This window comes from Brassica rapa, chromosome A08 (assembly GCF_000309985.2).
Source record: "Brassica rapa cultivar Chiifu-401-42 chromosome A08, CAAS_Brap_v3.01, whole genome shotgun sequence".
NCBI classification, from domain to species: Eukaryota; Viridiplantae; Streptophyta; class Magnoliopsida; order Brassicales; family Brassicaceae; genus Brassica; species Brassica rapa.
Genome location: NC_024802.2, coordinates 18,768,097 through 18,793,717, shown reverse-complemented (window position 1 = coordinate 18,793,717; position 25,621 = coordinate 18,768,097). Strand labels below are relative to the sequence as shown.

The following is a 25,621-nucleotide window of genomic DNA, read 5'->3' as shown; positions in this document are numbered from 1 at the left end:
AATAAAATGCAAATCGATATATTATTCATATAGCATAACGAGGTCCATACATCCCCAAATACCAACCGTTATAAGAAATTCATACATATACTGCAATGAACATAGACATATAAATAGATGGGATCATATTCCTATATGTAGATGAACCTTTCGAATGTTTTTTTCCGAAGCTCGATCTCGAGAGCGAATGTAGCCGGTCCTATACCTAGTTGAAGCTCTTGACTTTTAACATATTTATTTGGAAGCTTGTACCGGATATCCTCAAAGATAGAAAAAGCTGTGTCGATGAATAAGTCTGGATCTTGGATGTGACCAGAAATCTTCTCGGCGTCGATGGTCCATTTCACGTGGCTACCCTTGTTATAGTCTTCCTTAGGAGTAATAGTGGTGGTTACTTTGAGCTTCTTGTACTTAGTTAACAACAAATTAGAGCTCCTCACACTTATCGTAGTTGTCCTATTATCCCAGTCTTCAGCCTCGATCTCCACCACAGCTTTTTGTGAACATATATTTTTTTTAAAAAACAGGGTTTTAATCTAAAAATATGAACTAAATGACCAATCAAAGTAGAAACGTTTACCATCATCTTTAACTGCTCCGATGAAAGCTTTAAAGCATTCGTCCGCCGTATACTCAGTGTCAATGAAGTTGACCTTATGATTTAGTTCATAAAGATTATAGACATCGGTGGACCTGATGTATTCAAGTAGAGTGCTGACGATCCACATTGGATCTACTATGTCATAGCTAATCTTCTCGAAATCGACGGACCACGCCAGGCAGCTAGGTACCGTAGGAGTGACGGTGACTGTTGCTTCGATCTTCTTGAAGAAGGTCGAGATGTGATTCCAAAATATGCTCATCTTCACTGTTCTTTTCTCTAAATCCGTCGACTCTATTTGGAACATCAACTCCACTACAATGAAACATAGAAGCGTTTTCATCGATGAGCAAGAAACAAGAATGAATAAGTTAAGGGCATTTACCAGCAGAAAATGAGAATGAATCATGATTGTAGCACTTCCATTCTCTCTTTCTTGTAAAATATTGAATGAACTCGTCTGCTGGAGATTCTATGTCAAGAACCCCATAATAAGAACCGTGTAGCATTGACGGGAAATGATCTAAAAATTCTAACTCTGCCATTCTCTCTTTTTCTGTAGGTATATGTTTTTGTGGGTTTGATTATAGTCATCTCTGGATGAATATGTGTTTATATAGAGAGAGTTCAGTGCAAATTGCTTAAACTAGTTTTACCTAACCCCACTCGTATTACTTTTTTCACCATACCGAATCTTTCTATCTATAAACAAAGCTTCAAAGTATTTACTATTTACTGACACTCAGTTAAGTTAATTTATTTGGCATATGGGAAAATAAATTAGCTGTGCAGGCCAAATTGATATCAACTGCCTAAGACTCTAAGAGTATCAACTCAAACCAAGCGAATTAATTTAATTTCGCTGTAAGATTCTCTTTTACTACATTTTAACTATGTAAAGTAAAACTGATATCAATATGACGATATTAAAATAGTTTTGACAAACCATGCCAAGTCTCATTAACATCACAACTAATTGAATAAAGTTTGACCCGTGTTTGAAATGCAGGATCCACATATATTTTTTCTTATTGTGATATTTGAATTTATAAATGTTATATTCTATTTGCTATAACAATTAAATAAACAGTTATAACTTTTAAAATAATTTTATGATATTAAATTGAAACAAAAATGGTGATAATTATATAAAGTAAGTTTTCATAAAATGTTTTAATTATATATTACATAGTTTATTTTAATTATAATATCAATATATTTTTTGAAATAGAAAATTTAAATAATAATGTGAAATATATTTTTATGAAAGTATATTTTTATGTAGACCAATATGATGAAATTAAAATAATGATCTCGTTTTTACTCACTTAGTTTCTATTTTTATGAAAGTATATTTTTATGTAGACCAAAATGGTGATTATTGTACATTTTAATTTAATTGTTACATGAAAATATTCCAGACTTTTAAAACCAACTTTTAATTGGAAAACAATATAATATGTGCTTTAATTTATCCAAATTAAAGATTAAGTGCGCACACAGTTTCAGTATTTCCATACTACAAGTCCTTTTGCCAGAAAAAGAAAAGCTTGTAAATATCTTTATTTGACACTCTCGAGTTATTGGTCAATTACTTTAGTTTCTTAGGGTTAACAATAAATCTGTAGCTTCCCAACAAAATAACGAATTCTCAATGATTTTAAAGGTACAAATACATGTGAACTGTAACTAAGCAACGTGTAAATTGCTACTCTGCATATCTCAATAAACAATCTATTGAATTGTGGATTAGTTCCGCTATTTTGTGAAATATTATAACCATCGATCCAACAATAAGTATATGCCAGTCGATATTTAATTCATAGTATTATATATGAATATTTACATCCCCTGATGGCAAACGTTTATAAGAGCTATGTGCATATATACTGTAATAAATATAAATATATAGTATGCCAATTTATGTATACATTTTAATATGCATATAGATGAACCTTAAAATTAATTAGAACATGTTTATCTAAGAATTGAAGCTTGTCGTCGATCTTCTTTAAGAGATTAACAGCGGTGTTGAATCTGTTGATGATATGTGTGCTTCGTGGTTGTCATCGGTAATTTATCCCAAACTCAGCGGTCCATTCACGTGGTTAACCAAGGAGTTACTCAAGATATCAGGGGTTTGATCCTTTTAGGGGTTTAAATTTGATTGAGAAATATGAATTGAGTGATAAATCAGTTAGTTGTATGTAATGTGAAACGTTACCATCACGTTTTTATGTTTCCATACAATTCGTTACCTGACACTAAACGTCAAATCAACGGTAGTTTAATGTTGTGACATCCTCCCGCTAATATTTTTAGTTAAGTTAATGTTGTGTGGGTTTAAACCATCGTTAACCATGAGATCTTGACGTTAAAAAAAAAAAAAAAAATCATGAGAGCTTAAAAAATAAAAATAAAATGGTGGGTGGGTCTCATCATTTTTAAAAGTTGGGTGGCTTATTCTTGCTTATTCGTAGATTTTTTTTAAAAAAATTTTAAACAGAGAAAAGAAAGAAAAGAATAAAAAAAGAAAAAAATAAACACTCCAAATGGGGTGTTGGGTTAATGATGCTCTTGTAAAAGCAATAGCATTGGTAGATACTAGATACACACTCAAAGATATTTCACAAATATAATATTGATAGATTTTGTTTTGTAACTAGTAAAATAAAGAAAAATAAGATAGTTTCTCAAAAAAGAAACGGTTTCATCTTTTTCTAATTTATTTTATTAATAATAATCACAAGAGACTGCATCAAAAATTTCCATTTTTGTTATTTTATAAACAATTAAATTAATTAATTTGCCTAATGCCCACCCACCATTCTAGATGAATGTGGTTGTGTATAGAAAGAAATTTACAAACAATTACATAACTAATTTTATCTAATCTTCACACATCTAACTTTTTTTATTCTGTATGTGTACTTTTTCTAAATTTAACCAAAAGATAAGCATTTTGTTTTACCCATTCATATAACTCCAAACTGATTTAATTGCCTACTGTATCTATTAACTCCAATCAAGAAGTTGTTTTACGTAATTAATTTACTTAATTACATCATTTGAAAATATGGCCGGTGAATATGAACGTAACCAAAGTTTATCCCAAGGAAAGTTAGATATGAACAGTGCCGTCCCTAAAATTTATGTGGCTTAAAGCATTTTAGTTAAATGTGGCCTTATATTTTAAATATTTAACTATATATTTTTGTTTATAGTGTTTAATTAATTTAATACATTTTTGTAAGCAAACAACAATATAAAATATGTGAATCATCCCTAAAAAGATGTTTATGTTACTTATATTTGGTTTCAAGCTTTAAATGCATGAGTTAAACAAGATGTTGGCCTCTTGAAGTTTATTAATTTTGGTAATGATAATATACTAGTAAATTTTTTGAAAATGGTTGGAAATTTTAAAACCTTATACAAACGATTAGTCAAACTAAAAAATACAATGAAAAAAGAATGAAATGTAAAAGCAGAATAAAAGATATATGGTTGAACAGAGTGAAAAAAGAGTATAAACAAACAAAACAAAATGATAAATCAAAACAAAAAAGTGATAAAATCTCTATTACCCTACGAGAAAGAACGATGTTTACAACTAATAAGTCAAGTCACTTGACCTAAACCTAAACATACTTAAGCTATGTGGCCTCATTTTTTTTTTATTATTTGGTGGCCTAAAGCTTATGCTTCACCAGCCTTAAGCAAGGGACGGGTCTGGATATGAACTTTAAATGGTTTGACTAGTGAATGTTCAGGTGTTGGAGATCCTTTGTCTAAATTACAGGTTAATATAATGGAAATTTAGAGTTGAACCTGCAACTATTCCACTTTATGATTCACCAAAAGTTTCTTTTTCTTGAAGATGGAATAGTTGCAGGTTCATACGTTGAAAAAGATGTATAGAGTTTCAAGACTTAATTGATTACATCTCCTTAATGTAGCAAAATTAGAACCTTACGTAACTGGTTGCATTTTGTTACTAAAAATGATATTGTAAAGACATGCGAATTTGATGATATATTGAAAGTGACTAATGGGAAATATCAGTAACTGCTAACGCCACTCAACTTGCCAATCCTAATATATATCCAATGCCCTGAACACCATTCCATACATTAAGCAATAAAAATTTTAATTAAAAGACTTGTTACTAACTATCTATTACTTAACTTTAAAATTATTTGTTAATTTATCATGAAAAGATTACGGATAATAGCTACTACCAATTATCAATGTCTCTTTGGTTAAAAAGTATGTATAATTTAATTTGCCAGTATACGATAATTTGCCAGTTTAGTTTAAGAATTTCTTTCTACATAATTTTCAGAATCTTAATTAATGTGTGAGTAGCATATATCTCAGTGACGAAATGTGGATTGTTAAGTTAGCCTTTTCGATATATTATAATAATCAATTCAACAATAATATGCAAATATATATATATTTTTTTTTTGGGGACAAATATGCAAATAGATATATTATTCATAGAGAATTACGACTACGAGGTCCATACATTCCCAATACCAACTGTTATAAGAAATTCATGCGTATACTGCAAACGTAGACATATAAATAGAAATATACGTGCCACTTTATTTAGACGGTCCTATATGTAGATGAACCTTTCGATTTCTACATTTAGTTACGAAACTTGCTCTGGATAGTCTCACGGATAGAACAGGCTATGAAGAGGAACGAGTCTGGTTCTTGGGTGTCATCATCGATCTTCTCGACCTCGATGCTCCATTTCACGCGGCTACCTTCTTTCTTCTGAATAATAGTGATGGTTACTTTGATCGTCTCGAAATTTTCCATCATGGAAGGAGCGCTGATGAAACTCACCGTAAATGTCCTTTTCTGCCAATCGACACCACCCAAATCCACCTCATCTTTTTGGTGAACATAAAAAAGTTAGGGTTTGGAACTGTAAATATGAATTAAATGACATAAATCAAAGTAGAAAAGTTTACCATCATTTTCAAATGCGTTGACGAAATCTTTAAAGTATTTTTCAGCCGGATACCCAGTGTCAATGGAGTTGTGCTTAAATTTCCTCTTGTAGCTGACATCGCTTAAACTGATGTACGTTAGCAGAGATTCAACGATCTTTTTATCTTCGATGTTTTGGCTAATCTTCTCGAACTCAAAGGTGTACGCCAGGCAGCTAGCTGTCAAGTCGTCCACAGGAGCGACGGTGAATGTTGCTTTGGCCGTTTTGTAGCTTTCCGTGAGGTTCCCATGTATGCTAATGGTCACTGCTCTTGTCTCCGAATCCTTCGGCTCGACTTCGAACCTCAAGTCCACTGCAGTGAAACATATCAATTAATTAAGGGTTTTGATCGATGATCAAGAGACATGAAATGAAAGTTGGAAGAGTTGATCATTTTACCAGCAGCAAAAAAGAATGAAACATGATTTTTCTTTCTGGTTAAGTGTTCAATGAATTCGACTGCCGGAGATTCTAGGTCAAGCTTCCCAGAAGATTTGTACGTTGCCATTATCTCTCTCTCTCTTTAAGAAGAAACTATGAAGTAAATGTTTTGTGGGTTTGATTATAAATTTATAATCCACTCTCGATGAATATGTGAGATCGTTCGATGCAAATTGCTTCATCTAGTTTTTTAACCTATGCCCACTCATATAACTTTTTTCACCATATCGAATCTTTCTATTTATAAACAAAGGCTTCATCATTTTTTATTTACTGACATTCAGTTAATATTCATTTGGCACATGGAAAATAAGGTAACTAGACAGGTCAAATTAAATCTAACCAAGCGAAGTAATTTACGCTGTAATTGATTCTCTTTTACTACATTACAATATAAGAACGACTAACTGATGTCAGTGTGAAAAAATTTTAAAAGTTTTTACTAACCACTCCAAGTCATTAGCGTCATAGTTAATTGACTATTTCTAACCAGGGATCTATTATTTTATCAAAACAATTTAGCAATAGTTAAATTACAGAATATTTTTATTTATTTATTTATTTATGGTATATATACTTGATAATAGCTGCTAAATAGACTAGGATACAATTTAGCAATAGTTAAATTACAGAATATTTTTATTTATTTATTTACTAACCACTCCTACATTACAATTTTTGATTTCAATATATAAATATCCTATAAATTTATATATTTGGATCGATTCTTAAAATTATATAATATATTCTTTCACAAAATAATATAACTTTTAAATATTATGAAGTAGGCACTTGTTACTACATATCTTGTGGTATGGTAACAGACATTTTTTCTAAAAAAGTTAGGGTTTTAGTTTGTTTTGTTTGATTTCTAATCAAGATAAGTCTGTTACTTACTTTTGACGAAAATAACATTTGTAATGGGATGTATGTATCATATGCTTTTGTATGTGTCGTCAGTGAAAGCGATGTTCCACCGGAGATGAGAATTTGTGCTCATTAATTTGTCTCTTAACTAGAAATGACAATAACAATAAAACGGATTTGTTCATATCACAACTTCATGAGACTCGGAAAATAGTTTTTTCTTAAAAATGAAGAATATAGAAAGAGTGTTAACTCTTTTCTTCTGCTTAACATAGCAATTAATTGGAACCATACTTAATAGTTGTTACAAATTCAATGAACGGAGAAAAGTTTTGACGAATGTGTATCATGAAATAAATTATATCAAAATATTCAGATCAATCAACCTACTAAGTTTAGGCACTTATATGAATATCCATTATTTAACACTGTTTCTTACTTTTTCAAATAACAAAATAATGAAGTCACCATATAAATTAAACTGAATTGAAATAGGTATTGAAATAATATCTAAAATTAGATTTTATCACTACATATATTAAAATATAGAAAGTAGTAAGTAGTAACACTGTAACTAGAAGAATACAGATAGATTGTTATTTTTTGATCAAAGAATACATATAGATTTAATTACCATTAAATGACTATAAATTTAAAACACACCAGAAATTTTTGTGAGCTAACTAGTTTTAGTTTTTTCCTTGGGGAAGATTCTAGACATTTAAAAAAAAGAATCTTAGATAGGACCCATTTTTGGTTTGAGATCCAGTCGCAGGAAAGTTCCTCGTAAGACATTCCTAAGATTTTCACATGGGTTTTTGGTTAGTTATTCAATTTTCTCAAGATGAGTCCCGTATATTTTTGCCATAAATAGTTATATACATGAACCTCTTTTTATATACATGAACTTTTGCTGAATCGTTCATGATCCACCAAAAGTTTGGTGGTGTTCAAGATGGATCAGTTTCAGTTTCTTACGTTGAAACTTGAAAGTGTGTATACAGTTTTCACACATAATTGATAGATCTCCTTAATGTAGCAACTAATCGAAACCCTACCATACGTAACTGATTGCATTATGTTGCTTGAAATGATCATGTAAACACATGCAAATTTGATTACCAATAGAAAGTGATTGTGACTGAAATGTCATCAACTGCTCACGACACTCAATTTACCAACCGGAAATTAAAAACCGATAATTTCTTTAACACAATTCCAAACATTACAAATAGCAAATTGAATTAAGTCCCATTACTAAATAAATATCTGTTATTTAACTTTCAAAATATATGTTAAAATTGTCAAACATAAACTAATTGTTGTATGCGCCTAGAATCTGCTTTTCTTTATAAGCAGATTAGAGATTTCTTGACTTCCATGGATCTGAAATTCAGGCAGACACCCTGTTATTGGCAAGACAGTGCGGTCTTGCCGCTTTTTACCAGGTCTCTCAGGTTAATTATCGACTGGAACATGTAAACTATTCAGAATGCTGAACTCAAAACCCAACTTCTTTTAGAAACAAACTCTGCTATAGAAAAACTGCAAGCATATGTTTATATGTGATATGAATTTTGTGGAATTGATGTGTGTTTTAAGAGTAACAAAGATCATGTTGAAGACAAAATTAATCCTATCTAAATTAATCCTTCGTATTTGAAGATGAAAATTCAGTTTGTATGATCGCATGAATGATGAAATTAATTAATATAATATTGACATGGAATCCATCGTTGTTTAAAAGCAGGAGGGGGCTGATAACGTAAGGGCCTAATGGATTTGCAGTATGTCAATGAGCCCAATATAGGCCCATTAAGTCTTTTGGGATAGGAAAAAATAAACAAATGGCTTCGCCCGGGTTCGAACCGGAGACCTTCAGTGTGTTAGACTGACGTGATAACCAACTACACCACGAAACCTTATGCACATTTGCATGCACAAATACAAAACAATTCTTTTTATCATTTTTAACTGTAGACAGTAAACTGGTGAATACCCGAAAGGAACTGTTGATTTTCATAAATAATCGTTTTATATCTCATCTCTCTTTGAGTTATTAACTAAAGTTGCGTGCACTTAACATCTCAGTGTGTGGGAGTCACTAACAAACTATAATGAACTACCTCTCTCTCATGCGCGTTCTTACATTTCATTGGATTACATCTAGCTACGTCAGTTCCAAAATCCCCATGGAGTCAATGCTTCTACATGCCTTCAAAACCCGTCTAAACCAAGCAAGTGTGGTGGTGAGTCCACTTAGACTCTATATGGCTCATAGCTATTCCTCGAGATCAAATACAGACTGCTAAATCAAATATATGTCAACCGTTGTTCCTGTTGCTGATAAAGAGAAATACGCCTTCTTTGTTGCCGTAAGGGTGATGTTATTGGAATTTATAAAGGGATCTTAGTGAGTGTCAGGCTCAAGTTGGGTCATCAGGTGAATACAACTTTTTTGCCTTAACAATCTCTTTTGTTATGTCTATTCTTTCTTTGGGAACACGCACAGAAGAAGAAACTGTTAAGTTTTATAAAGGTTCCTCATTGCCTAAGGACGTACGCCGAAGAATATCTCTCTTTTTTTGGGATGAAGAACTCATACTTAAGAGTGAGGGTATGTTTGGCTCTCTTTTGCCTTTGTCTTTTCCAAGCAAAACAACTCATGACCAACAAATGTATGATCTCCTTCGAGATCAGTCATGTTCTAAGGGTATGTTTCTATGTGCTTGAGGGAAAGATCACTACATGAAGTTTTCTAATGCAAGTTATTATTGGTATTGTGGGAATATTTATTGTATAGAATCTTAACTCTGCTGCAGATGAACAAAGCAAACTTGGCTTCCCGTATTAAGCCGGCCCTTAGAAGAGCCAGGATGTGCCATAGAGATTTTCTTCAGAAAGTGAATGGCAAAACAATGCAGAATCTCCCAGAGAAGAACCAGAACAAACAATATTATTTATTCTCATTATTCCAGCTTTACACTGAGATTCGGAAATTTTTCTCCTTAAGAATCGTATTGGTTAACCTGAATTGGAATTATTATTGAGGAAAGAAGATGATATGAAGTTTCTGTAATTTTTCTTAGTCACATTGATAGAAATTTTGAAACCTTGGGAAAGGAAAATTTGTAAATGACTTTTCTGACATTTGTAAGAAGAATCTGAGTTCTTGGCTATTTACTTAAACTGAATTTTTTAGTAAAGTTCTGTTGACTGTTGCCATCATTCTTACAATGAGTGAAGTCACGAAGGAAGATATTCAGAAACGATCTCTTTCTTGAAGGTCTCGGGTCATAAGAGTTTCCTAATTAATTAACTGATATTGTCTCTGCGGTACTGTTCTTGAGTTCATGTCCTATGATGGTATGCTCCTTATATTCTTACAATGAGTGAAGTCACGAAGGAAGATGTTCAGAAACGATCTCTTTCTTGAAAGTCTCGGGTTATAAGAGTTTCATAAGAATTAACTGATATTGTCTTTGTGGGACTGTTCTTGAGTTCATGTCCTATGATGGTATGCTCATGAGTTCTTGTCTTGTGCTTGCGTAGTGACTGCTTGTGTTGTGGTTGTTCCTGTGTAATAATTTGGGTTTCATTATCAACATGTTTCTCCTTCAGAACTATAGCTGCTGGACCGGTATAGAACAGTTGGATTGTGGGGAACTGTACGTGGCTGCGTGATTTTGAACTCTGTAGGGTTAAATGTATTTGTACATAACATTTCACAGTGAAACTCTCTCAGTTCTCCGATGTGGGGTAATAACGGTTTCACTGAGGGGGTTTATTATTACTAGGCCCATCTATTAAGATAATGGATAAATATTAACAGATCTCGGTTTTTTCCTTTCTTTCTAAGTTTGTCAAATAGTGTCCACCATACTAGCTTAGTTGCTTAAACTTCTAAATTTCTAATATTTTTTAAAAAAACGATTGAAACATTTATACAATTGTATTTACTAGTATTAACGTGTTCGTCTCAGTCAGACTAACTGACCAATATCTTTACCTGGTTTGGTTTGGCTCTTCTGACTAATTTAATCAATATATATATTTCAATCTTGGTGTGAAAGAAAAGACAAATCAAGTCGAAAACAATTTAGTATAAATATAGGTGAACAGAAGAAGAATAGTTGAAAGACAGACTAGTTGAATGATTTTTTCTTTAAAAGCCATGAATATTTTATTACGTAAATGCATAAAAGAACAATAGCTGCTTTATTTCTTAAATAATTATTTTAAGAAAGGAAAACATATGACAATAAAAATCATGTGGACTAAAATAAGAACATATTCAGTGTTGATGAAGCATTACACCAAAGATATGTCCAAGATCAAACAATTTATCAAATATTTTGAGGACAAGAAGTAACTTAAGACGAAGCGCCACCCCACTATCGAAGATATTCTTGAAGTCAGTTATTAGGCTGAACAGCTTCGGAACGAGGTTATATAATTTACCCACAACAGAGAAGAAGTTACGGATATTAGCAATAATTGTAACAAAGAAATTGTGAACTCGAGCAACTATCTTAGCGACAAAACCACGAAGCTTAAGAAATGCCGAGACAAAGAAATATCGAAGCTTAGCAATGATGGCAGCGACAAAAGCCCGAAGCTTGGCATATGCAGAGGATAGTGACTCTTTGACCATCCTTTTTGCAGAATCGAACCATTTTGAAACCCTCGTAAGCAAATTTCTCCAAAACATTTTCTCTCTACTTCTATGATATAACTAGAATTGGTAGAAAGTTGTAAGGAAAATCGTCATGAATGGTCTTTTTATCTGTGGCTGTGCCATGCATCGTAACTGTGTATGTGACCGTCAAAATTCTTTGAGTGAATTATGGTCACATTAGTTATCTTCTATTAACTGCCCATTAATTAAATGAAAACTGAAATGTGACTCTCTGCATTCTTTTATGTATACATCATATGATGCATATGATATACTCCCTCCGTTCCTAAAAGATCCATATTGTAGTTTTTTCACACTTATTAAGAAAACATTTAAAATTATATTTTCCAATACATTGTTTTTCTTAATTAATTATTCCCAATAACTTTTAACCAATGAAATTTTATTAAACACAATTGTATTTTTTGAAAAGTACAATTTTTCATTAATTAATATCTTGGAAATGTAAAAAATGTATCTATTTGAAACAAATTTTTTTTCTAAAAATTGAATCTATAAGGAACAGAGGGAATATGTAAAATAATCATATACTAGTATTGAACATGTTTTTTTGGTGACTTTAAGTTTTAACATCGTAAACAATATAGTTCAATATATCTGTTTGATGTTTAAAACACTTATTTTCGTGTGAGTAGATCAATTGCTTACGAGTTAACTCGATCAATTGCTTACGAGTTAACTCGACGACAAAAGGCTGCTCGAAACACCTGAATGAATTCACCATGGTTTCATACAGGCCCGGTCCGTTGGTTTTGGGTGCCTAAAGCCCAACCCAGATATAAAATATATTTCCCTAAAAAGAGAAGCTTGAATATTGAACCGTGCCCTCGTTTAGCCTAATGACAGCGTCGACCACTAAATTACAAATAATGTTTTAGAATTTGGTGCCCTATAAATATATATAGGGCAAATCTCCAAAATATCACCTTTCTAAGTTTATATCACAAAAATAGCACTCAAAAACTAAAATGACCAAAATAGCATTTTATCTTTTGAAAATTTTAAATTTTTTTATTTTTCAAAATTTGAAATCTTATCCCCAAAACCTCACTTCTCAACTCTAAACCCTAAAACCTAAACTCTAAACCCTAAACCCTAAATTCTAAACCCTAAACCCCACCCCTTAAGTGCTATTTTTGTGACTTTTGGCATTGAGTGCTAGTTTTGGAACAAAAACTTGATTTAGTGCTATTTTGATCTTTTTCTCATATATATATCATAATTTGGCGTTTAAAACATGGGTTTTACCCGCTTTAGCCCAAGGCCGGTCCTGGTTTCATATCAATCAACTTCAAGAGGCTATAGCTACTTAGATATTAATTTCTTTGACTTACTTTTTCAGTCACACTTGGCTTGTTGTTACAAAATCATCCACTAAAAATTCTCTTAAACAAAGTAGATATATTCCTGTAATTTGTAAAGAATCAAAATTTTACCTCAACATTTTTCTTCCACAAACTCGTTAATTATGCGACCACTCAAAGCTTACTCCTTCACTCATTTCCTACACGGCCAAATCGCCCCACTAAAAATACAACAATAACGCTAACCAGAACATAATATCCGATCATTTAGTGTTGAGCAAGTAACATAGGCTTTTTAATTGCTTTTATTTAGTTTCCAAAGCTACTTATAAAGTAAGGTTTTTGCTTATTGCTAAAGTCATATTGTACAAAAGAACAGTTATATTTTCTTGAGTAAAATCCTTCCAACATAACTTTGCACATAAATTTTAGACTATAAAAATGTTAGGGATCCACTCGAAAGTAGAACCCTCCAAAAATAGGCGTATGCCACTTAAGCATGGAGAACACACGGTATTCTTTAGTAAAAGGCGAAAGAATAGTTCGCTTTGTGCTCACCACATGGCTGCGTTATTTTTTGAGGAAGAGTGTGAAGTGTATTTATACTAACAACTCCAGTACCCAAACTTCTCAGCTTTTCGATGTGGGATACTTCTTAAAGCTCTTTATCAGAAGGTCTTGTGGGCTGTAGCTAAAGCTGGGCCTATTTATTTGTTACCTAATTGAATTCGTGATGGATCATAACAATCAAAGGCCGCATCTTCTTTGAGACGGTGGTTTTCAAGATGTAGTTGAACTTGGAGAAGAAAACAACGTTTTAGTGTATGTATGCATACAAAGTACAAACCATAGAGGATAATATGCCGTGGTCAGTTGACAAGATTTGATCAAGATAATTTTTCTCAAATAATAATTATAAAAACAAATAGTTAGATTTACAATACTATAATGATAGAGTTAAATGAGAAAATATCAAATGATTTACAAAAGACTTAACAAGGTTTCTTCTTGTCCAACTTCAAATGTAAATGGTACCATCTGGTTTTCTTCTTAAGTGTCTCAGACTCATCATCACAAGTATTTGGTTTCTTGTTCCTCTGTCTGCTGCTTTCTTCTTTTTCCTCTTCTTCGTCTTCCCGATCAATTGGTGCAGGTGCCTCAGCCACTGCCTTTTTGAACAAGCTCTTTCTCAGTCTGTTCTTGTTTGAACTTCGTTCTATCAATGGAACCGTTGTATAAGCTGAGTGAATTTCATTTCTCTGCTTCAGAAGCTCATCAATCTGTAAAAAAAAAGCACATGAAAATCAACTATGTTACATTGCTTAAGGCCAAATGAATAAGAGACTAACCAATAGCATTTCTTGAGCGTATCTATTTGTCATATCCGTGAACTGCACAAGTACTTCCCTGTACTCTGTCTCAAACTTTGCAAGCTCTGCTCTTTTATTCAGTATCTGAGCTTCTACAGATCTAAGATCTTCTTTCTCTTGAGTAAAATTGGCAGCACAAAGAACTTGGATTGTGTAATTCACACTTTTGAAAAAGTTATCACCTGACAAAGAAATATGTCATTGACATCAACCTAGTGCTCAATCCAGACATATATAAGAGGAATGAATTTGTAATAACATTACAATTAGAGAAAACTGACCATAGATAGCAAATATATGAGTGCCAGCCTTTAGCTCAGTAACTTCACACTGCTGAAACCCATCAAAACTTTTAAACAAGGCAGTTTCTGGATTCTTTTCCTGAGCCATCTACAGCAATAAAAATCAAGTCACGTTGGGGAAAAAAAAAGAAAACAAACTCAGTGTGACATAACATAAACCTAGGCATCCCCATAAGCCTACCGAAGTAATTGTGTGATCCAGAGAGTAGACAGGGAAACCGAGGAAGTACATTCCAGCACATGTTATCTTGCTACTTCTTCTACTATCCTCCTGTATCCACCAGTGATTCAGAGTATCCCTTATATTATTACATGTAATATCACATTGGTTCCGTTGATATATGAAAGAGAGAGATACCTGCATGGCTAAGCTCAATCCTCCATCGACTTCTTGATCAAAGAACAGCAACTACACAAGCACACACACACATTAGTTCTCAATACATTTCTGTATCAGTGTGACGGGAAGAGACTATGGCGAGCTAACGTTGAACTTGCTTCTGCTAGATGATTCTACTCTGAAGATCAATCCAGAACTTATTTCCTCTTCTGTTATTGTGACAGCGTAAAAGTGTGCACATTGCTTTTCAACCTGTGAGAACCATATCACTCACATATGAGACTTATACGGAGTCAAGACACACAACCTGCTGCTTCTCCGACTTGGATCTATGACCTGCCATTTTTATTCCTTCTTTCAAATAATCTCAGTTCAAAAGAAAGAATATCCAGAGAGGAGATAAATCTATCTTCTCGATGATTCTTCCTTCATTCCTCCAAGCCACGAACCCTAAATGACAGCCGGAAGAGAACCGCCACTACACCTCTCTCTGAGCAGGATGCGAGAGAGATAAGACTGAACTGTCAAAGGAGAACTCTGCGGGGGAGACGTTTAGGTGTGAGAGAGACACAGTTTGGGTTCGGAAAGAGAGAAGAAGATAGATATTTAAACGTCTCTGGATTCTCACTATACTGCGCTGTTCGGCATGCCCTTTGTAACATTTATTTTCATAAAATTTGATTATATTCACCGATCGACTTTAATAACACACTTTTAAGCCATTGGTCAGGTTTGTATATAATAGAATCGTTTTGGTATTGACTATATAAACCAACCACCTAGTTCTCTTGCTTCGTTCACCTTTATGGAATCGTTATGTCTTTCAAGACATATAAGATGATCAAACCCAAGATGGTAACTCTTGTCTCATCTGTGAAAGAAACTGCAGGACTTGCAACATAGTCCTCGTAGTGTATACACATACACAGGAATGTAAATTATAACTATTCATCATCCCCTGAGGGATATTAAACACTGAGGTAACTAGTGAATTCTCTATATAAACAAAAAGATCATCGGCTCTTCAACTCAAGACTAATGGAACAACATTGGTGGACAAAGATTACAACAAAAGCAGGACGGATGAAACTAATCATAACACCTTTTTCTGAAGAGCCTTTTGGAATGGTACGTACTGGAAGAGAACTTTGCATGGGTTTTGCTTTCGGATTAAGATCGAGTCCCTCCGGTCTTTGGCATCAATCACTCCAGCCTGCTAAAACCGGAAAATAACTAAGACCAGAATATATCTTCTTAGGTTTAAAAAAGTAAAAGACTTTGTAAACCTCGAGTTCTTCAGCAACCGTGCCTTCTCTACAGGTGTTGCACCAGATTTGGAAAGCTGAGCACCGTGAAAAAAACATAAGCAAGAGTTCACACACATTACCTACATGTTTGGTTTGGTCATGAGAGAGAGAGAGATATTACCTCCTTTTGTTTGTTTGTTCTCAGCGGTGTTGTTGCTTTTGAGTCCATAAGATGAAGAACGAATAGCACTAGAACCACTTCTCTTCTCCACGCAACTTGATTTTGTAGGCCTATTGTTTAGGAAAAGAATCGAACTTTAAGACTTAACATGAGGCGATGAGTTTCCGTAAACCAGGTTACATGAGTATATATATATACCTGCCATTTTCCTTCTGACGTGTAGCTAATGACGGAATACTAGTTGCCTTTGCAGGATTCAGATGTTTAAATACCTGATCAGTGGATATAATCTTTCACAATCGGTGAAAACAAAAAAAACATAAAAGAATACTAATACACCTGCTTTTGGTCGTGGACACAACTTGTGAAGTCATAACTCTTTTGAAATGTTTTAAAAGCACGTTTGAAAATGTATTTATCTCCCATTCGCTCCATAATCAATGATTTTCTAGTGCTTGTAGGATCAGATGCAGATGGACCAAGACTCATAGACATATGCATAATGCAATGACTTTGGGGCGGTTAATTTGTTTCTCAGTAAAGAAGACGAGACGTTTTCCTTCTTTACCAAAGATTGTGATGTAGACAAAGAAGTTGTTTTTGAAGCTGGCTTGTACATTCTTGGAGTTGAAAGCCCTGGTGAGGGTTTTGAGATAGGTGCTGCTGGTTTCTTCGTTGGTTTCATCATGTTTTTGATCTCCTTGCTTGGTGTCTTACTTGTTGCAATCTTGTTAGTTGTCGGTTTTGTTCTCACCTGATCAGGCTGTAGATACAAAGTTAAGCAAGGAGTTCAAAACTTAAATAGGTGAATAACAGAAACTTGTCCAAAACTTATAGATTGTGTTAGCTGATCCTAAAATATATAAAGCTTAAAACAATTATAGTTCAAATACCAAATGTTCCATATATATATATGACCTTTCAAAAGGTAGATATTTCATATATCTATTGATCATTTAAAATTTTGGAACCAAAAACAAATATTTTATATGAGTGTTCCCAGAATAGGCACTGTTGTGTTCACAAAGAAAATTATACATAAAATGCTTCTTTTTATAGAAATAGCCTTTCACGCGGATTCCAAACGGTGGGTTTAGTAGAAAAAAACAAATTCCTTACATATATTATTTTGGTAAAATAAATTCCTTTACTAAGTTGAGGACATGATGAGAACATTTTTATTTAAGTAGACACTGATCACAGAAAGAAAGAGAAATTACAATACCATACTACCATATTTTTTTAAAACACTGAATTTTAAAAATTTATTATTTAGTGATTATTATTTAGGGTTTAATATTTAGGGGGTAAGGTAGAATTTATAAACTTCTATTAATGTTTTATAAATTATTATTAACATTAATAAATGTTAGTTTAGTTATTTTTCATCACAGACTTAAGATATTTATGGAAATGATTATTTTTACAGTAAATTTGAAATGTAGCATCTAATATGTGATATATAAAATTAAAAATTTCTCTAGAAAGAATGGAGCGAGTGGCAAGTCTCAATCATTAAGTTAATATATTTGGCAGATTACTTTACTTTGTTAAGTTGGGGACAGGAAGAACAATCTTCTTAATAAGTAGAGATTGCTAAAAATGAAAAAGAAAATGTAGAGTGATAAATCTGAATAAAAAAATTTAGTTATTTTAGAAGAAAATTAAATAAATTGTCTACAACAGCTGTAATTAATATCTTATTCAAAAACTCTAAACATGTTGTTATTCAGGGACTCCATGTGTTCTTCCGTAGTCTCTTGCTGGCTTCTTAACTTCTCAACATCGTTAAACGTAGCAAGTCCGTTAACGAATATAGGTGGACTGCCCATATTTTACTTACTTTTTAGCAGTCGCTATTGTGAGTTTTTTGTAGTAATATTTTGTTGTTATTGAAATTAACAAAACTGGAAAATAAAGAAAATACAAAGTTACCCCACAAATAGAACGCAATGCCAACCCATTTGACCGAGTAAACCTTAAGACGCGTCAAGATAATACAAACACAAGTCGTCCATAGCGTCAACTCCAATCTATATAAATGCTTTGAATGTAATCAAAGTGATCATCACTCAATAGTATTAAGATGACGGGCTCTATACTCTCCTCCATCATTTTCTTCCTTCTTTTTATCGGACTTTCACATTTTGTTGATGCTCATATGGAACACCGTAAATTAAGTGAGTTCCTCTACTCTATTAGATGTAGACTTGTTTTGAAGCATTTACTGTTCTATGTCTTGTTGTCTTCTCTTGTTTCCTCTGTAATCTCTTCTCCAAATAAGTGGGTTTCCACAACTCTGGGTTTCCACAACTCTTGTAAACTGAAAAAGCTTGGTATGAAATTTTAACATTTTTACCAAAAAAACTTACTTCAGAATGGATATATATGTCGCATGGCTAGGTGGAGCAAAAGACACAATATCCATGAGGAGGAACTTGGAAGGAAATGGGGGCTCCAAAATTAAAGCTTCACCGAGCTGGTCGCGACGCAGTGGACAAAAAAACACTCAACATGAGCCGTCCAAAACCCATCCTGATCAAGCGACGCACCAAGGGCGAGGAAATTATATATCTTATGCGGGTACTGCTATTTGCTCATCCAAGCTTAAGTACTGCATCCACATGCAATATAGATATTGCTTATTTGGTTACAATTAAACATATAAAGTAGAAACAATTAATTATTGGATGCATATCTAAAATGTATTAAAAAGGCTTTGATATTTTGAATTCATTTGAAACTAGTTTGAATATGCATCTAAATTACTAAAAAGTCTAAAATATCCTCATTCACAATTATAACTTAAACTAATTATAATCTATATACTTGTTTTGTTTCTTCAAAAAAGCAACATTGTGCTGAAGTTGCAGAATCGTGTATATTTTTAACTTGAGTTATTTCAATACACAAATTACAGAATTTTATTTTGACGTCAAATATATAGTGGACTTGTTTTTCATATGCAAAAATCATATATAATATTTTGTTTTCTCATCATAAAAAAATATATATTTTTTTCATAAAATTGAAACCAACAGTTTTTCACCAAATAGTAGAACAATAAATTTTCCACAAAATATTTTTTTCACAAATATATTTATTTGCCAAAAGTGTATTAAACTGAACAAAATAATTAGTTGAAATATTTAAATGTATAGCAACAAGTTTGGATATTAAATAATTTAATGAAATTTAGTTTAAGTATTTTTTATGAATTTTTCCTGTTTTAATATTAATAGTTACAATATAATATAATATAGTTAATAGTTAAAATTTTTTTATCACAAAAAGGTACAATAGTTTAATATTATAATAGGACCCCTTTTTTTAAAAGACATTATATAATATTTTAATATAACCAATCACCAAGTACACCTGTGGATTGAGTTTCTTTCAAACCAGAACTCTTCTTTTCGTTCTCCATTCTTTTCAGTTCTTTTAATTTTTGTCTAAATACTCTTTCAAGGACATGATTATAGGGAATATATCATCAAATTCCTAGTGATTAGATTATAATATTTGAAAAATGTAAAAAGGAAGAAAGAGTGATAGAAATGTCAAGAACGTCTATGTGGCATGAGATTCGAAATAAAAACTGATATATTCACTGGGTACATGTGTTCTTTTTCTACTGGCTTAATTTGTTTTATTTCAAAAAATTTAAACAAAACTAAAATACTCCTATATTATTATAATATTATTACATATGTGAGAAACTTAGTGGAAAGACCCATCCAATAAAAAGGTTCTAATAAATAACTAGAACGTGGGTGCTCTAAAACAAGTTTGCTACGGAGTCACAATAAGAATTGCTTGAGAAAAGTCTTAGATAATGGTCGTCCAGGGAGTTCTTGGAACTACCATAACTAGGACTGTCTATGTGGGCATGGTTGTGGTGCATCCGCACATGATTCCCAGTTCTAAGCTTACCTTTTAAAGATTCTTCTTAATCTATAAATCTTGGTTTTTATGCAGTTTTAAGTTTTTTTCTTTAATTTGAATTTGCCAGGCCTTAAAAATCAGACGACGACAAGCAAATGCACCATTTACAAAAGATGTAAGCGTGAAGTAAGGCCCTAGCTAAGGCACACCCCGGACTAGTCAATGAACTTGGTTATTACTTTGGTTTGTACGTTGTTATGAGTTTTCTATTTCCGTTGTGTTTCATTATTAACTGTCTTTTTACTGATGGAATAAGCAATTCTTGGAAACTAGATAAGATATTCATTCTATCAAATCCCTCGTAGTTCTTCATTATAAATCTTGTAAACTTTCTGTTTGATCAAACAATTTCCATCTGTTGTACACAAACACAAGCAATACATATATATAGATCGTATATTACAAGCTATAGTTCTCCTGTATTTGTGTATTAGCTGTGTCGAAATCCGGAGATTAACATGTGAAAGTGTGCAAGTTGTAGCACGGCAAAGATAAATATTTACTTAGTTTTTCTTTTGTTCAATCTTTCCTATCTCTCATCAGCGTCACTCTTGATGTTCATGAATGCAACTATAGCGCAGTGGTGCAAGTTTTCTAGGAAATACACTTTGTATTATTACATACAGGCAACTAGAAACTTCTCTATATAACAAAAAGATCATTGGCTCTTCACCTCAAGACTAATGTAGATAACAAAGATCACACCAAAACGGGACGGATGAACTAATCATAATACCTTTTCTGAAGAGCCTTTTGGTAAAGAACGTACTGGAAGAGAAACCTGCATGGGTTTTGCTTTCGGTTTAAGAGAGTCCCTCCGTGTTTTGGCATCAATCACTCCAGCCTGCTTAAAAATAGAAAGTAATGAGACTAGAATATATAAGTAAAAAAGGTAAAAAACTTTGTAAACCTTCGAGTTCTTCAGCAAGCGTGTCTTCTCTACAGGTCTTGCACCAGATTTGGAAAGCTGAACAACGTGAAAAATGCATTAACGGAAGTTCAAAGACAATGTTAAGAGTAGACCTACATGTTTGGTTTTGTCATGGGAGAGAGAGATATTACCTCCTTTTGATTGTTCTCAGAGGTGTTGTTGCTTTTGAATCCAAAAGATGAAGAACGACTAGCACTAGAATCACTTCTCTTCTCCAGGTGACTTGATTTTGTTGGCCTATTTATAAGGAAAAGAACAGAACACTAAGACTCAAACATGAGATGATAAGTTTCAAAACATGAGTATATATACCTGCCATTTTCCTTCTGACGTGTAGCTACTGATGGAACACTGGTTGCCTTTGCAAGATTCTAATGTTTAAGTAGCTGATCAGTGGACAATTTTTCACAACCGGTGAAAACCAAAAAATAAATGAATAATACTAATATACCTGCTTCAGAGCTGGCTTTTGCTTGTCGACAGAACTTGTGAAGTCATAACTCTTTTGAAATGTTCTAAAAGCACGTTTCACAATGTCTTTATCTCCCATTCTCTCCATAATCAATGATCTTCTAGTGCTTGTAGGATCAGATGCAGATGGACCAAGACTCATAGACATATGCAATGACCTTGGAGCGGTTTGCTTGTTTCCCAGTAAAGAAGACGAGACGTTTTCCTTCTTGACCGAAGACTGTGATGTAGACAAAGAAGTGGTTTTTGAAACTGGCTTGTACACTCTTGGAGTTGAAAGCCCTGGTGAGGGTTTTGAGATAGGTGGTGCTGGTTTCTTCGTTGGTTTCATCATGTTTTTGATCTCCTTGCTTGGTGGGCTTTTCTTACTTGTTACAATCTTGTTAGTTGTCGGTTTTGTCCTCACCTGATCAGGATGTATCCACAAGACACAGGAAATAAGCTCTTTGTTTTAACACATCTGAAGAACCACAAGAAAGCTTACCTTTGGAGAGTTTCTTGTACGGTTGATCCTAGCATTAACATCCTTCTTGGTTAGTTTTGAGTTTTTCTCTGTTTCCATCTCCTTCACTGGCGTTTCATTTGATACATCTTTCTCTCCAATTTGTAAAACCTCTTCTGGTTTCTCCTCCATGAGGGCAACCTCTTCTACTATCTCCAGCTTAGGACTATCAAGACTGTTGTCAACTTCTTCCTTCACCTGATCAACCGAGCTTTGACATTCCTTGACAATGATAGTTTCTTCATTAACCTCCTTCACCTCACTAGCAATATCAGTCACATGCTTATCTTCTTCACAAGTGAACTGCCCATTACATTCTTCATCAATTTCGCCTTCCATGCTCCCCTGATTTGTAACGACCGATCTAAAAGAAGCATTCTTGTCCATTTGTTTCTCATGATCAATGATCTCAGCTTTCTTCTCAGCGATCTTCTTGTAATGAGCTTCAAAATAGGCTTTCTTTTGCGCTACGGAACCTGGAGTTGCAAACTTACCAACTTCCTCCAAGTACTTGTTTGGTGAGAAAGCAGAGAACTTCTCCCATGAAAGTATATCATTCTCAAACCTACCAAATGACACCGACACTTGCAAGCTCGGGTTCAATGAAGCCACCGGTTTATCTTCCATCAAACCATAAAGCCCCTTAAAAAAACCATGGACACAAAATCAAGAACCCTCCATCAAAAAGACAATCTTGTCAAGAACTTGGAAGATCTCTACAAGAGAATAAAGACAATAGTACCTTATCGTCAATAGTGGCAACACCAACTTGCATCTCCCCCATTAATGCTCAGCAGAAGAAAACCTTAAAATTCACAAACAAAATCCACAAAATTTGTATCAACCATAAGCCACTTCCATCTTAATTAAAGAAGGATCTAATTGCTACTTTCACTTTTGTAAGTGTTTTTAACACAAGACAAAACCCTTAATTGTAAGCAAACTCAGATTCTTGTCGGGAAGTGTACTTTAAAATGGATAAAGCATTCAAATAATTGAAGTTAAAAAGGAAAGACCCTCAAAAAATCTTCTTGAATGATTGAACACTCTTGAAGGAGAGAGAATCTAAAGAGAAAGAGAAATGAGGATCTACTACAAATTTTACCAGAAAAAATAAGTGAAGATAACCAACAAACAAATGATGATCCAACCTTTTTCAGAGTTTAGATTTCTGCTTCGGGTGGACACACACAACACACAAAAGTTGAAACACAGTTTTGTCTAAAAGTAAAACACCAATGTAGACTTTGACGAGAAAACAGGAAGACCTTCCAGGTATTAAATGCGGATTTAGCAAGTGGAAGACAGAGAAAGATGAAAAGCAAAAATAAGAAGAAGAAGAAGAAGAAGAAGAAGAAGAGATGAGATCAGACTCAGATCATGCAATGAAGACAAAAAAGTCGGTGGGACCAGTTATTGAAATAAAAGTAGTAGTAGTTCAAGTGTGGAAGTGATAACTTTCAAGATAGAGATCATAGACAAAAATAAACACTGTGCTACTACTTAAGTACTATACTAATCCTACTAACACGAGAGTTTGCTTCTTTATTATTCATCGAATTAATTAAAAAACCACCGTCTTTGAACGTGCGGGGGACCAGTACCACAATCTTCTCAAGTCATCGGTTAACTTCAACGCCAACAAGTTGTGGACACAGAAAAAACGTATTTGGGCTTTCACAGCCAAGCCCATTACTAATCACAAAACAACGCTTTGTGTTTATCGTCATGTTGTGCTCATGGTTTGATAACAAAAGCATTTATATGATCCTTCACCAGGTTTATTAGCGAACAAGATCACCAAAATGAAAAAAAAAAAAATTTATCCCCAAAAGTATTTTGTTTTTCGATTTTTTTCAGAAAAAAAAAATTAAAAAAAACAGTCGTAGGACTTTTTTTTTCTCACGCCATCTTTTATATTCCATTGATGAGAATCGACTGGGCAGATCGACCGAGTGATAACGAATCGATCGGTCCCACTGGATCGAGCACCTTCACCGTTTAGTTTTTTTTTCTTCCTGATCTGAGAATTTTTAATGTTTTCTTCTATTTTAATTATTTTAATTATTTATTATATTTTAATACATAACAATTGTTTTGTTAGTTGTAATTTTAAATTTATAATGGAAATTAAAAGCATTATTGTTATTTTAAAAATAATTAACCTAATGTAAATATGAGATCAGTCTAATGGGATATAATCACCAATTTTTTTTGCCTAAAAACAATTTTCCTCAAAAAGTAACATAAAAAAAGTAAAGAAGAAGAAAAAAATACGACAGAAGAAATATCTAAAAAAAACTTTTAACATACTGTAAAATACAGGTTCTAGCCACATGTCTAATTTTTAATAGTTCAACTTTTGTTAAAATTAAATTGTCATTATTTAACTAAAAAAACACTAAGATAATAATATTTTATAGACTACATATTGAAAGTGGAGTTCTACCCGTTAAGTATGCTAATTAAATGCTTGAAATGTAACCAAAGTCGTCCATAGCGTCAACCCCATTCCTCTCTTCTCTAAGTAGTAACACAATGCAAGACCGAGTCAACCATAAGACTTGTCAAGCTAAGACAAACAGAACACAAGTCGTCCATAGCGTCAACCCCATTCCTCTCTTCTCTAATCTATATAAATGCTTGAAATGTAACCAAAGTGATCATTACTCACCGGTATTAAGATGGCGGCTTCTATACTCTCGTCCATCATTTTCTTCCTTCTTTTTATCATACCTTCACTTTTTGTTGATGCTCATATGGAACACCGTAAATTAAGTGAGTCTATACATAATACATCTATAAGATAATAGACTAGTTTTGAATCATTTTCTGTTTACTTTATTAGTTAATTCATAACTTCATATATAGCTTAGAGACAAATTATCATCCAACGTGCATTGACTTGGCGCTCTATATGTCATGTGTAATGTAGGTGGTACAAAAGAGACGATGACCATGAGGAGGAATGATATCTTGCATATTTGCATTGTTTTATCCATTCATCCATTAGCATTTTCATCATATAGATTAGGATTTAGCCATGTCTAGGTTGCATTTTGCATTCATTGTCCTCATTAGGTGTTGGAGTGCCACATGGAGTTCTTGGGGACATTTGGATGCATTTGGAGCTTAAAGGACGTGAAACAGGTGATCATTGGACGAGCAGAGCATGGGAGCGAGGTTCCGCAGCGACGTCATGAGGTCGCTCCAAAGCACCTCTCAGAGCGACCTAGCTAGAGCGACCCCGTGCAGTCGCTCGCATCTCACACCCCTCTCGGAGCGACCTCCCAAAGCGACACCCCGAGGTCGCTCGCGTCTTTATGGAGAGACGACACGAAGCGAAGCCTGGAGCGACCTCTCAGAGCGACCTACCAAGGTCGCTCCCGATCCAGAGCGACCCGTTGGAGCG

At 33.5% G+C, this 25,621-nt stretch overlaps 2 protein-coding genes, 1 long non-coding RNA gene and 2 other non-coding genes across 8 annotated transcripts; all 5 read right to left on the bottom strand.

Annotated features, from left to right (window-relative positions):
• Window positions 1–7: 7 nt before the first annotated feature.
• Window positions 8–15,275, bottom strand: LOC103840321 (chaperone protein dnaJ 16). The gene is made up of 11 exons (XM_033278111.1): window positions 15,240–15,275; window positions 15,080–15,184; window positions 14,951–15,001; window positions 14,774–14,863; window positions 14,572–14,680; window positions 14,270–14,472; window positions 6,009–14,200; window positions 5,590–5,922; window positions 987–5,508; window positions 581–916; window positions 8–493 (listed from the first exon to the last, which is right to left on the bottom strand). The coding sequence occupies exons 1-7, from the start codon at window positions 15,273–15,275 to the stop codon at window positions 13,913–13,915; spliced, it is 882 nt and encodes a 293-aa protein (XP_033134002.1). The 3' UTR covers window positions 8–493; window positions 581–916; window positions 987–5,508; window positions 5,590–5,922; window positions 6,009–13,912.
• TRNAV-AAC lies at window positions 8,766–8,839 on the bottom strand. The gene has a single exon. It is a non-coding gene; the product is annotated as a tRNA-Val (tRNA).
• On the bottom strand, window positions 13,371–13,487 carry LOC117127613. The gene has a single exon (XR_004450633.1). It is a non-coding gene; the product is annotated as a U5 spliceosomal RNA (small nuclear RNA).
• Window positions 15,159–24,897, bottom strand: LOC103835638 (protein WVD2-like 7). 4 transcript variants are annotated; one of them, XM_009111820.3, is made up of 8 exons: window positions 23,361–24,897; window positions 22,952–23,014; window positions 22,192–22,851; window positions 21,688–22,113; window positions 21,549–21,607; window positions 21,368–21,473; window positions 21,216–21,272; window positions 20,785–21,152 (listed from the first exon to the last, which is right to left on the bottom strand). In XM_009111820.3, the coding sequence occupies exons 2-8, from the start codon at window positions 22,991–22,993 to the stop codon at window positions 21,033–21,035; spliced, it is 1,470 nt and encodes a 489-aa protein (XP_009110068.1). In that variant the 5' UTR covers window positions 22,994–23,014; window positions 23,361–24,897; the 3' UTR covers window positions 20,785–21,032. The 4 variants fall into 4 exon arrangements, with proteins under 4 accessions (XP_009110071.2, XP_033132534.1, XP_009110068.1 ...); XM_009111822.3 differs by having other exon boundaries at window positions 20,785–21,149; XM_009111823.3 differs by lacking the exons at window positions 20,785–21,152; window positions 21,216–21,272; window positions 21,368–21,473 and adding exons at window positions 15,159–16,274; window positions 16,361–16,470.
• LOC117127188 lies at window positions 18,304–18,961 on the bottom strand. The gene is made up of 2 exons (XR_004450002.1): window positions 18,733–18,961; window positions 18,304–18,659 (listed from the first exon to the last, which is right to left on the bottom strand). It is a non-coding gene; the product is annotated as an uncharacterized LOC117127188 (long non-coding RNA).
• Window positions 24,898–25,621: the final 724 nt, after the last annotated feature.